The sequence below is a fragment of the Rhinatrema bivittatum genome, chromosome 4 (genome assembly GCF_901001135.1).
Source record: "Rhinatrema bivittatum chromosome 4, aRhiBiv1.1, whole genome shotgun sequence".
NCBI classification, from domain to species: domain Eukaryota; kingdom Metazoa; phylum Chordata; class Amphibia; order Gymnophiona; family Rhinatrematidae; genus Rhinatrema; species Rhinatrema bivittatum.
The window spans coordinates 462,125,774-462,138,717 of record NC_042618.1 but is presented as its reverse complement, the minus strand read 5'-3'; the positions used below and the strand labels follow the sequence as shown (position 1 = coordinate 462,138,717).

At 40.9% G+C, this 12,944-nt stretch overlaps 1 protein-coding gene across 1 annotated transcript in view; it reads right to left on the bottom strand.

Annotated features, from left to right (window-relative positions):
• OSBPL8 (oxysterol binding protein like 8) overlaps positions 1–12,944 on the bottom strand; it is a 370,739-nt gene that overhangs the window by 328,376 nt on the left and 29,419 nt on the right. Inside the window, exon 2 of the mRNA XM_029597145.1 lies at positions 7,543–7,579. Within this exon, the coding sequence (XP_029453005.1) occupies positions 7,543–7,579 (37 nt within the window). The remainder of the gene's footprint in view (positions 1–7,542; positions 7,580–12,944) is intronic.

Below are 12,944 nucleotides of genomic sequence, written 5' to 3'. Positions count from 1 at the left end.
CTCTTGGCAGGCATAACTTACGCGCGCCAGCCAATGGCCGGCCCATGATCCCGGGCATGGCAGCAAATGGCTGCTGTGCCTGGAGGCTCAAGCCACGCCACGCCCTGTGCCCCGGACCGCCAACGCCCCACCACTTTTTGCAAGCCGCGGGACATACGCGCGTCCCGGGGCTTGCGCTCGTCGCGGAGCCTATGTAAGATAGGCTCAGCGCATGCAGGGGCAGCTTTTCAGGGATTACGCGCGTAACCCTTTGAAAATCTGCCCCACTGGGCGTAACTTCTGGAGACACTCATATAGATAGTGTTGTATAAAATTGGTGATGTTGGATTCTAGTGGACAACATCGCGGAATGGTATACATTTCTGCCAAAATCACCTAAGCATTTGTTGTCATGCCCCAGCTGGTGCATGTAGCTTAGAACGTTTTGCTTTAGCTAATGCTGATTCCACCACTATGGAGTTACGAGGGAGTTACGAATCTTGTAATTTATGTCTATTTTTCTAGAAGTGGCAGTTATAGAAAAAGGTATTTCCCACATTTTATGGAGAATGTTGTCCAGGACCGAGTGGGGTAGTAATGCCATTGGTTCTGGAGGTGTTTCAAAAATTCTCAGAATCCCCATCATCTCCGCCCTGGGACCAGGGATCTTCCCGGTCTCTACCTGAAGGTTACCCACCTTCTCTATGAATTTGGCATATGTTAGGTCTTCTGGAGGCAAATAAAGCTCAGGAAGACCTTCAGGCGGGTCCGATGGCATTCCAGTGGAAGAATTTATCAAAGATGAAGACTGTTAAGAGTCCAGACTATGTTGGGAACCAGTGTAGGTATAACGCTTGTATCAGATGGTCCAGGCACTGGAGATAAAGGTGGAGAGACATTAGGAGATTCCATTGGTGGGACACCTTTTGCCTGCTCCAGATCCTCGAAGAAGGAACTCAAAACATTGAAAATTCTCATCATTGCGGTAGCTGCCAAGGTACCCTGAGGTGGTAAGTGTACTGGTGTGGGAGATGGCCTTGTAGGAATGGCAGCTAGTAAAATATCCTGAGGAGATGTTCTTTTGTGTTGAGATGTTGGCGGAATGACCGGTGATGGTCTAAAACACTTAGATAATGGAACTTGCAATGAAGGAGATAGCCTCTTGGTGCAAGACACGGAAGAGAGACCTGAGTAAGAATATTCACTTATTAATGTGTGTCTTGAAATGTGAGATTCCGGATCAGAAAGAATCTCGATATCAATGTCTGGACTTATGCTTGGAGCCCTTGGTGTTTCATGGGTGTGCTTTCTTTTCTCAGACCTTTTTGGCGTCGAATGAGTCATTGTATACTCCATGTGCGTTGTGGGTTCATGACGCTTCTCCTACAATGGAGTTCCATGCGTCAGCCGTGCACCATGCGTTGTCCGTGCGCAGACTTCTTTTTAAATTTCTTCTGCGTCAATGCTTTTGGCACCAGAGAACGGGGTCGACCGTAAACAGAGCCCTGTAATCTGGTCGACGCATCTCCGAGTCTTTCTCTGTGCGGTACCGTTGCTGGAGCCCCGGCTTTTTTAGGAGGCTCTAAGGGTGTATGAGACCCGGGCCTGGTACTAGACGTGGAGCAGCTCAGCTCAGTGGGTCCCAGGGAGGAGGCCCACTTGGTAGGGGACCTTACCTTTCTTCGACGGTCTAGGCAAAGAGTGAGCTGAAGTCTGTGGGGCATAGGAGCCTGTTCTCAGACGCTCCATTTTTGCTGCGCGTTGTCATTGGGCCCTCTGAGAAATGCGATCACAGTCTCTACATGAGGCTTAGTCGTTGTCTGAAACTTAGACCACTATTAAACTTCAATGATTTCCGCACAGTCCTACAAGCCACTATATATTTTCCAAACTTGATTACTGCAACACCCTACTATTAGGCCTCCCCAAAGCTTCCACCAAACCCCTCCAAATGCTCAAACACCGCTGCTAGAATCCTAACCAACACTCACAAGAAAGATCACATCACCCCCATCCTCAAAGACCTTCACTGGCTCCCAATCTTCTTTAGAATCCTATTCAAAACCCTCACAATCATCCATAAAACCCTACTCAACCAGGACATACACTGGCTCAATGACTCCTTACAATTCCACACCACCAACAGACCCACCAGATCCACCTACAAAGGAACCCTGCGCGCTCCATCTCCCAACCTCACTCATCTCATTTCCACGAAGGAACATGCTTTATCCACTGCTGGGCCCTCGATCTGGAATTCCATGCCCCCGGATCTGCACCAGGAACATTGTATTCAGAAATTCAAAAAAAAGTTAAAAACCTGGCTTTTCAAATGGGCATTCGCATAACTCCCCCCTCCCTCTACATACCTTATCTCAAGTTACTCCCACTGCCACTTCTCCCTCCCCCCCTGCCTCGCCCGCCTCCCCTGTTTGCAACCTGCCCCCTGTGAAAGTATAAATAATTCAACCACTCTGCCTTTTGTGAAATTGTAAATATTACAGCTCTGTTGATTTATATTAATGCTGTTAACTATCTTATTCTTCCTGCCCTTATTTTTAGCTCTTCCGGTTCAATGATTCTCCCTCACTTTGTTAAACCAATCTGTGTAAACCACTATGATGTGAAAACGAATACCGGTCTCTAAAAATAATTTGAAATAAATAAAATAAATAAGTATATGTAGCAATAATTATGTCCATCAGTGATGGACATAATTTTGCCACATTGACAATATTTAAAGCCAGATGGCTTCGGAGCCATCTGGAATTCAATTCTAGCTGAAAAATGCAAAAAAAAATTAAAAAAAAAAAAATCACAGAAAAAAATTTCTTGTGGAAAAAATTCAGTGAGGAGGAAAACCCCGTGTGCTATCGGCTCGGGGGAAAAAATAAACTGAAGAGGAGAGGGAATTGCGCGGGAACATCACCGCGCAGCTGCACAGAGTCAAAGCTCTGTGACTGAGGAAAGTCCGCCTACTTGGGGTCACAACTCTTCCCAGACAGGATGGTTAATTCAGCCCTACTATCGACGGGAAACAGAGAAAGGGATTCCAAAAGCTTCAGAATTCTCATAAAACTAAAAGATCTAGGAAATGGGAGGACTAGGTGGCTCAGGATTAAAAACATGGCCTTTTCAAAATGAGTTGCTGTTTCAGTAAAGTTGAAAAAAGGGCAACAGAAGCAAACAAAAGTCCAAAGCTCCAATATAAAACGCATTATGAACTGCTCAAAACAATAAAAAGTAGAACTTACCAAATAAGAACCAAAGGCATAGAGACCACAAAACTGATTTCCAGTGCGGTCTACAAGGTCCCTTTCATAAACACTTAAAAATGCATAAAACTCCTGAAAGGAACAAAGTCCTCAGGGCTGAAAGAAAAGATCAGTGATTTCACCATTCATGTACAGAGTAAAAATAAAAATATAATACATCTGTGACTAGCTTTCATCAGGTGAGCTCTTGAAAGCTCATCACAGATGTACTGAGTTAGTCCAATCACAAGGTTTCATTTATAACTTGGTTTTTTGACCCTAACAGCAGTCACAATGCTTTGATTTTGATGGCAAAAGAATTCATTTCTTACTTTTAATTTTATCAATGCAATTAGCTTCCTAAGACAAATGCAGGATAGATTTTCAGCACTGGCCCTGAGCATTCGGTATACAAAGGGGAAATAGTCACTTAAAGGTCACTTAAAAGGTCATAGTCTGTTTAATTTATTTTTACAGACAAATGGTTCTTCATTCTTGTACTGTGTATGTCCTTCAAATACAAGCTTGAAAATTAGGAAGTTTCTCAACAGAGAAGCAAAAGAACAAATTCTAAAGTATAAGACAACACAGGTCCTTGTTAAATGTAGGGTAGCAAACATAGCATTAGATTGCCCTCTGCTGGTTTCTATTTAGTAATGCCAGTGTCCTATGACATCTAGTGAAGTTTCATATCAAAGAGAAGAGAATCAATTTTGGGCCATTAACTTACAATAAAGAGCACATGAACACACATTTAGAATTCAAGACGCTGCAGACTAAAATGCATTTTATAAAACCAGCACAAGAATTATCTGAAGATAAGGATATTCAGGAGCTTTCACATCCAAAGAAGGAAACTGTACAATCTCAAAAGATGTCTAAAATTATCTCTGGATTTTTTTCAACATCACAACACGCAAAGAATACATGAACACACAGGAAATAAATCTAAAAATGTATTTCTAGTTTACCAAAAGTACAACATACAAATTGCTTCTATTAAAGAAATAAGCTATACTTATAAAATTGCCTTTTATTCGATACTTAGAATTTAATATTTTGGAATTTTTTAAATGCTAGTAACAATTAAAAATGCAACAATAGGTCTCATTTTATTATACCAGAACAATCCATCTGGCCACTGTTTATCACTGTTGAGCCTTGGTTGACGCTTCCTTTCCCCTAGGGACTTTTAACGCTGTTCCACGGAACAGAGTCTTAGTCAGAGAAGTTAAGGTTTCTAATTAGTCTAATAAAACTGTGAATACTATAATGCTTCTGTATAGATTTATAGTATGACTGCACCTTAAGTACTGTGTGCAGTTCTGGTCACCTTACCTCAAGAAATATAGTTGAACTAGAAAAAGTACAGAGAAGGATGACCAAAATGATATGGGATGACATGACTCCCTTATGAATAAAGGCTAAATAGCTAAGGCTCTTCAGTTTATACTCCTGGAGGAATTCAGCACACAAACATTTTAAATTCTATGCACAAAAATTTAAAATTATGCATACTTTATGTTGGTCAAAATAAGATACATGACCGTGATTAATTTAAAATGTAATACAGAAAAAAGTTATTACTTAAAGATGCAGAGTTTTAAATATTTTGAACAGAATTTCCCTAGAAGTACACTTTAAGTGTCCCTTCCACCCTCTCTCCCTACTCCCTTGGCCAGTCTCCTTTCACTTTGCTCTCTCAGACCCCAAATCCATCCTTCATTATCTCTCCCCTCCCCCTCTAGGCTCAACCCCCTTCCCACTCGCTCTCCATTCCCAGTTTAATCCCTTTCTCAGGACTGCCCCCCCCCCCCCCCCCCCACCATAGGCTCCTTCTATCCCTCTCACACACACACCCTCATCCAGGCTCCCCTTCTCTCTCACTTCCACACACATACCCTCCCCACCCCAAACCCATATAGGCTCCCTCTCTCTCTCTTGCAGGTTCCCTTTCTCATACACTAACCCTCACACAGGCTCCCTATCCCTCTCTCTCACACACACACACACCACCTACACATAGGCTCCCTCTTTCACAAACAAGCATCCTCACTTTCTCACATATACACAATCCTTTTTTTGCACACGCACATGAACTCCCAGTCTCTCACACATATACATAAATCTGCTTTTCTGAGGATAGAAGTTTGCTGAAGAAGTACGCATAAAGATTTAACAATTCCATCAATGCAACTACTTCTCCTCTCCTAATCTAACCATGCTCTCACAAATGTCTCTTCTCAATGCAGATAAGAGGATGAACAGTGTGGAATAATGTGTCAGCTTTCAGCCACACAGAGAGTGGACAATTTTCAGCCAGCGAAGTAACACAGGTAAAATATTTTACCCAAGTAAATTTCTTTGCAAACTGATCTATTAAAATCCTGTCCAAAAGTATTTACACTTGCACAGATCTCTCATAGGAGAACTGCCAAAACAGTGCTCCAGCTCCTCACTTGCAAGCCGACGCAATATCGGTGCCCAAAAAAGGCGCTCATGATTGAGAATCCGTTTTTCTAATGTGCACCCATCCTCCTTTTTCTGGGTGCACGATGCAGTAGGCAAATGAGCCACTGTGTTAAAAAGGAGGTGCTAGCAGTATTTTCTGCTTTTCTGTTAAGTGTTGGAGCTCCTCAAGACTTAATGCCAGCTCCGGGACTGGCGTTAATTTTTGCGAGTAAAAATGTGCGCATCGAGCACACATTTTTTACATAAGGGGGGGAATAACTAATAAGCTCATCAACATGGCATTTACATGTGATGAGCACTATTAGCTACATGCTGGTTTGGACATGCTAATACCTTATTGCATTAGGTGTTATGGACGTGCATCCAAAACGCGCAGCCAACCACGGGTTAAGAACATAAGAACATGCCATACTGGGTCAGACCAAGGGTCCATGAAGCCCAGCATCCTGTTCCAACAATGGCCAATCCAGGCCATAAGAACCTGTGCGCTAGCTTGAGTGCATGGTATTGTATCGACCTCCTAGAAAGCTGGAGCAAATTTCAACATCTATGCTCCAAATGTACAAAGGAGGGGTCTCTGCAAATATTTTATTCTAAACTGGTTGGGTCTTCTTTGCATTTCACCATGATTCATTTTTAAGACTGCAACATCTCTTTAGTAGTTTCATCTCTCTGCTGCTCTCTCACATCCATCAGTGTTCATTTTTTTCTGCTTTTTCAATCAAACTCTTTGAAGTGAGATGCACTCATCCATAATTGTATGGCATTTGAAATTCCCTGGCTAGCTATTGATGTTGTCACCATCGGAGTCCACTTAAGAGTTACAGGGAATTTTATAACTTAAGTAGTAAAAATGTGCCCAGATTAGAAACATTTTAAAATGTCCCCTTGGAAGGCAGATTTTCATTGTATCCTTAAAGTCTAGTCAATACATGTTCTACTTAACTTTGAACAAACTAGAATAAAATTAAACATGGAGAAGAACCATTTACACTAACCATTGGTATAGCAAGGAATGCTAAAAAGTTGCAGATATCTATGGAGACCTATATGTAATCCCCAGACAACAGATTGCCCCCATTATTTTTTTTTTTAAACAATTGTTTGGATTATAAAAATGCAGCTAAGTACTCAAATACTACAAGTGCTGTCACCTAGTAACCAGAAAAGCCATAACAGCAACCAAGTGATCATAAACAGAAAGGTACGGGTACCAAGGAAAAGCAACACAGAGCAAAAAATCATGTGCACAGGAGACAAGACAATTGATTATCAGCATTTCGAACCAGATAAGAGATTGAAGAAAGAAAATTAGTTTAGCAGACAAATTTATTTTGCTTTACTGATCTTAGAGTAAACTGGAATCTAATGGATTTCTTACACAAAGAAGAAGAAAAAAATGTTTCTTTGGTGGTTTGAGAGCAGTGACTGCTCTACCTTTCCTTAAGATATAAATATTATTGCATAATTACTTAGAAACAGGACTTAAGGATGGTGGTGAGTTTATTATGGCGGCAATCTGTAGACTTTAGAGGGAGTAAGATGCTGCATTTTGCTGCAGAGTTTTCAGAGCCACAGCTCAAAAAACAAAGTTAAACTTATTTACAGTCCTATGACCTAGTCAGACTCAATCACAGAAGAGTCTTTCCCCATCCAGAGAAGAACAGAATATCAAACATGTTTGAGTTTTGCGGGTTCAAGGGCTTCAAAATTGGTGGATGGCAACAAGCTTTAATAAAGAGACAACCAGATGTGTTCGTTCTGAATGTGTGCCACTCATTCGATTCTTTTAAATAATCAATGCAGAATATGGTACAGAAAATGATCAGTCACTTACGTGATGGTGGAAGAGTGTCTTTGATCTCACCCTGGTGCTGTGGTGGAAGGGCAATTGGCATTTAGAAAGCAGTGGAAAAACAGTCCAGGTCAGGGAGAGGCAAAATGAGGAAGCAGCACAACAAAAGGAGGAAAGAAAGGACAAGGAATACACATTAGTGAGTGAACATACGCACCAGGCACATCATGATTTAACATTAAATTTCAAAGACGTCTGCACCACCACGTTGGACTAAAGAACATTCAAGTGATAAACTGACACCTGTGTTAAGAAAATGCATTTAACAACTTGCATATCAGCAAAAGATATGTTAAGGTAATAAGAAAAAAATCAGCTTCTTGGTACAAGATTCTGTGCTCCTCAGAAATTTCTCCCCAACACTGTTGCAATTAATTTTAATAAAACTAAGCTTGGTGTTAGAGAGTTACTATAAACCTATCCAAAGATCTTCATTTTTCAAAATGCTAAAACTAGTCCAAGCTAACAGAAGGGATGTGAATATCACTTTAAATCTTATCTTTATTATCTTGATTTACACATAAGATTTCATGAATTTCTGATATGAGCTTACACTAGATCCCTGCTTCAGTATGCAGAGACTGAGCCCAACATTGCTGTACCTAGACCAGACATTCCGAGCCGTGGCCTCCCCTCTCCCCACCCCCTCCCTTTTATATTTTTAGAATTCTTCAGGTTTAGAATAGCTGTACACATGCCCCAGTTCAAATCTAGCATTCAAATATAAATCCTTTGATGTACTACTTCATACATGCCCCACAGTAATCTCTTACCTAGCCACAATGCTGTGAGATAGCCAGATCTGGTCCTCGAGTGCCACACGCTGGTCAGGTTTTCAGGAAGCAGTATATGCAAATGCTTCTCTTGAACAGTCACTGTGGATTATCCTGAAAATCTGACTATCTTGCGGCACTCGAGAACCAAAGTTGCCAACTCGACTGTTAGCTCTAAAATGCAGCTGGAAATTCATGAAACAAACAGAAGGTGGCGGTACAGACGATTTCATAATTTAAAATCTGTGTCAATGCAGTATTAACATGCTACATATATAGGAAGTAAGTTTAAGTGAAAATGTATACTGAAATACTGGTCCACCTTTAAGCTCATTTTCCTAGCATGAAAGGGAATGGACAAATTGGCCTTCCACATCCTTTGGAATTTTTTCCAGGCTTGCATTTACATTTTAGAGTAGACCATCATCTAGATATGCTTTATTGCTATGTTTTGCTGAAAGAGATATTGAACATACCTAGGAATCTTCGTTTTCAGTTTTTATTTTATCTTCCTTGGGAAATTATGAGTTAAAATGAGGGTTTTCCTCCCCACTACATGTTTTCCTGTTTCTTTTGTTAAGATAAACACTGATAAATTCCCAGGGAAAATAAGGAATCTTAATTTTCAGTTTTTATTTTAAATAGAAAACAAAATGTCTCAGATTGCTGTCAAGTTACAAACATACTTTTTGTTTTTTAATTTATAGATTTACTTATTACATTTCAAGAAAATACTTGAATTTGCAAGCAGAGAAAAGTAACAATATAATGATAGAAAATAACAACACAAATACTTCTGCATATCTAATCCTCAAATGGTGGATCCAAACACACCCACAGGAACAATATAATATACAATGCAATACAGGATCTGATACAGGAGCCAGTATTAAATGATCGATTAAGGCTACAGATAAATAGCGCTTAGCAGCTATAAGAGAAGAGATTACAGACAACTCTTTGCCCTTCAAGAAAGCAACAAGTTGAGAGGGCATATAAAAAACATAAGACAAATTCTGATATTTGACCATACATTTGCATGGATATTTTAGTAGGAAAATGACTCCCAGTTGTAGAACTTGGGGCCTCAATTGAAGAAATTGTCTTCTTTTCAACTGGGTGGATCTTGCCAGATCTGGGAAGGCACCGATTTTCATATCCAGGAACATCTCTGTACAATGTGGTAAGAACATTTATTTATTTTTATTTATCGAGTTTTATATACCGTCGCTCAGTTTCACCATCACAACGGTTTACAAAGTTTCGATGTTTAACAGAGGGTTCAGACATCCTCAAAATCCATTCCTTGTCAGATTCTAGTAAGAAGGAAACTATTAAAGTAGAAGGTTTGACTTGATCCCTTTGAGATGTTTCCAGAATGTTAGTAATGTCCAAACCAGGAATAACCAGAGTTAAAACCTGGAATCCTTTTTGAGAAGGAGAATCCTTTTTAAAAGGGGAGGGGGGGTATAGTACACTCTAGAAACTAATGGCAAAGCTTGCTCAGGTATTTTCAATATTTGTGCAAGATATTTTTTCCACATATCTTTAGGTGGAATCAAAGGATCTTTTGGAAAATTTATAAACCTTAAATTCTTCCCCCTTATTTGGTTTTCAAGGAGTTCCATCTTGTTAGAAGTTATCTGATTTTCTCTGATGACATTTTGAGTTAAATTGGAAGTTTCCTTAAATGTTTCTCTCAAGGAAAGATAGGATGCTTTATTTTCAGTCACAGATTGCACCACTATTTTTAATCTCTGATCCATGTTTTTAATAACCTCCATAACTGGTCTTAGTTGTTGGAAAATATTTTCATTTAGAGTTTGAATAGCATCCCATATTGAATCTAAAGAAATTATTTCAGGCCTTACCAGGTAATTTTTCAAGGCTGAAGAAATATTCATTTCCTCCCACTGTAGCTGGTGCAAGACTCTGCAATCTGTAGCCTCCCCGGGACAAGTAGACACTCCACTCGGCTCTGGTAAATCTCCCAAAGCACTCTTGCTCTCCAGATTTGCGATGGAATCCTCTCCCTCTTCCCCGAAGAGAAGATCATGGGCTGGCTGAAGAAGCTGGCCTCTGCCAGATTTTCCGGGGCCCTTCGATCCATCGGGGACAAAGTTGTTTGCAACTCTTGCAAGGCGACTGGTTCCACTTCCTCCCGAACACCCTGACGCAAGCTTCCTCCCGAAGCTTTAGCCTCCCAGACAACGTGGGCATCCATCGGTCCTAAAGGTAAATGAGCCGGTGAAGTGGTCAATCTCACGCTCCCGAGCTCGGTTTCCTTGCTGCATGCAGCATAAGGAAAAAAAAAAAAAAGAAGGCACCAACAGGAGCAAACTATAACGTATCTACTCAGGTCGCCATCTTGGATCCTACAAACACTTCTAATAATGAGAAACATAACCTAAGAAATACCATGCTGGGTCAGACTGAAGTCCACAGAGCCCAGCATCTGGCCTCACAAGCACTCGCTTTCAGCTCATACTGCCCACGCTTCTAAATGCTTTTCTACTCTGCTCTTACTCATTTGCACACAAATCTTAACACTGAAAATGCAACATGAACAGCTAGTCATGCCCTAGGGCAGGGGTGGCCAACTCCAGTCCTCGAGAGCCACAAACAGGCCAGGTTTTCAGGATATCCACATTGAATATGCATGAGATAGATTTGCATACAATGGAGGCCATGCAAGAAAATCTCTCTCATGCATATTCATTATGGATATCCTGAAAACTTGGCCTGTTTATTTATTTAAATTTATATTCCGCTTTTCGCACTTTTTTCAGTGCTTCAAAGTGGATTACATTTAATCTAAGTTTGTACCTGAGGCAATGGAGGGTAAAGTGACTTGCCCAAGGTGATAAGGAGCGACAGCAGGACTCGAACCCTGGTCTCCTGGTTCATAGCCCACTGCTCTAACCACTAGGCTCTCGAGGACCGAACTTGGCCACTCCTTACCTATGGCCTCTTTTTTGCCTACTTCAAATGATACCTATTTAAAAATAAAGGCCCTTGGGGGAGGAAATGATATCACAGAGGCTTTGGGGGAGGAAATGATGTCACAGAGGCCAATGGTCACTTAAACCTGGGCTCCTCTCCCCAGTGAGTGAATATCTTTGCTAATCGCAAGCATCCAGCATTATTTCCCTCCCTTCATACTCTCTCAGTGCGGGGGCTGTGCTGCCAATGTCCACAAAACGTAAATCTGTGGATTTCAAAAGCACGTTCCAGCTCGGGAGGCCGTGCTAGACAAAATGGTGCAGGAATCAGAGAGTACTCCTGAGGTGGTCTCAGAAGCTACAGTACGTTGCTACAGACAGACATGGATATGCCCATGAGAACAAAATTTAGAAACTTGTTTTGTGAGCTACGCCAAGATATCAAAAATTACAAAAAAGAAATAATGGACATGCTAGGAGATGTAAAAGAAGAGATGGACTCTCAGGTGGAAGAGTTTTGGCTTATGGGAAGGTGCTCAAGATGCTGCAGCAGAACTACGATGCCATCTCTTTCTCTTCCAACAAGCTTTCCCTGACGCTTAATTTTACTGTGACGGACAGACTTCCTTATCACTAGGTATCCCTTTAATTATGGACACTGTACCAAGTACAACTTTTAAGAACCTGCAACAGGACAACTATCTTTGAGTTCAAAATTCACTTTCTCATATATATATCTGGCTTTGGTTAACATTTATTTCTACGTTAAATAGTTATACTGCTTATATTAAATAATATAATTTATTTATTTATTACCAGTTAAACTATTATTTTAAGTTATCATTATGTTAAATTGTCTACCAGTTATACTGTTCCATATGTTCTACAGTTCCATGTAAAGCTCCGCTCTCTGTTGAGCAGTTCTTTGTTCTATGTAAACCGGAGTGATTTGTAGTCCCTACAAGAACTTCGGTATATAAAAAAATTAAAAAATAAAAATAAATAAAATCTCCCTCAAGCTTGAGAACATTGAGAACTGAACCCGAAGGAACAATTTAAGGTTCCGAGGGATACCAGAAACGCTGGAGTTCCAGGATTGAGCATAGGTAGTACAGCAGTTTTGCCGAACCATCTTAACGACTTCAGGCTCCCCGTGAGACACAGGGCCCGAAGCCAGTGAAAATAGAATGGGCACAGAGTGCTTGGCCAGACGTTAGTGAATTGCATGCTTTCATAACTTTATAGAAAAAGAGAACAGCAAATGACAGTGAAGTGTCAGGAAAAAGAGAACAGAAATGAGAGTGAAGTGGCAGGAAAGTGAAGTAACAATCTTTGTGGACTTATCCACAAAAAGTAAGTGGCAGGAACTGCGTGTGGTGGCACATTGCCTCCTCAGGTGGGACAATGTGCAATACAGATGGATTTACCCTTTTGGAATGCTTTTCTCTATTAAGGGCACATCCTACCACGTTACAAGTCTAACAGAAGCAACAGCAGCATTACTGGAAGCAGGCTATTCAGATCCAGACCAGGGGAAAGGTCCTTCGAACTCATCTAATCGGAAACCTGAAGCCCCCAGATGGCAAAGGGTAGAAAGAAGCGGCAGACGGTTAAGAAGGAATTTGGAGAGCTCCACCGCTTCCAAAGATATACCATGAGACTGAAATGA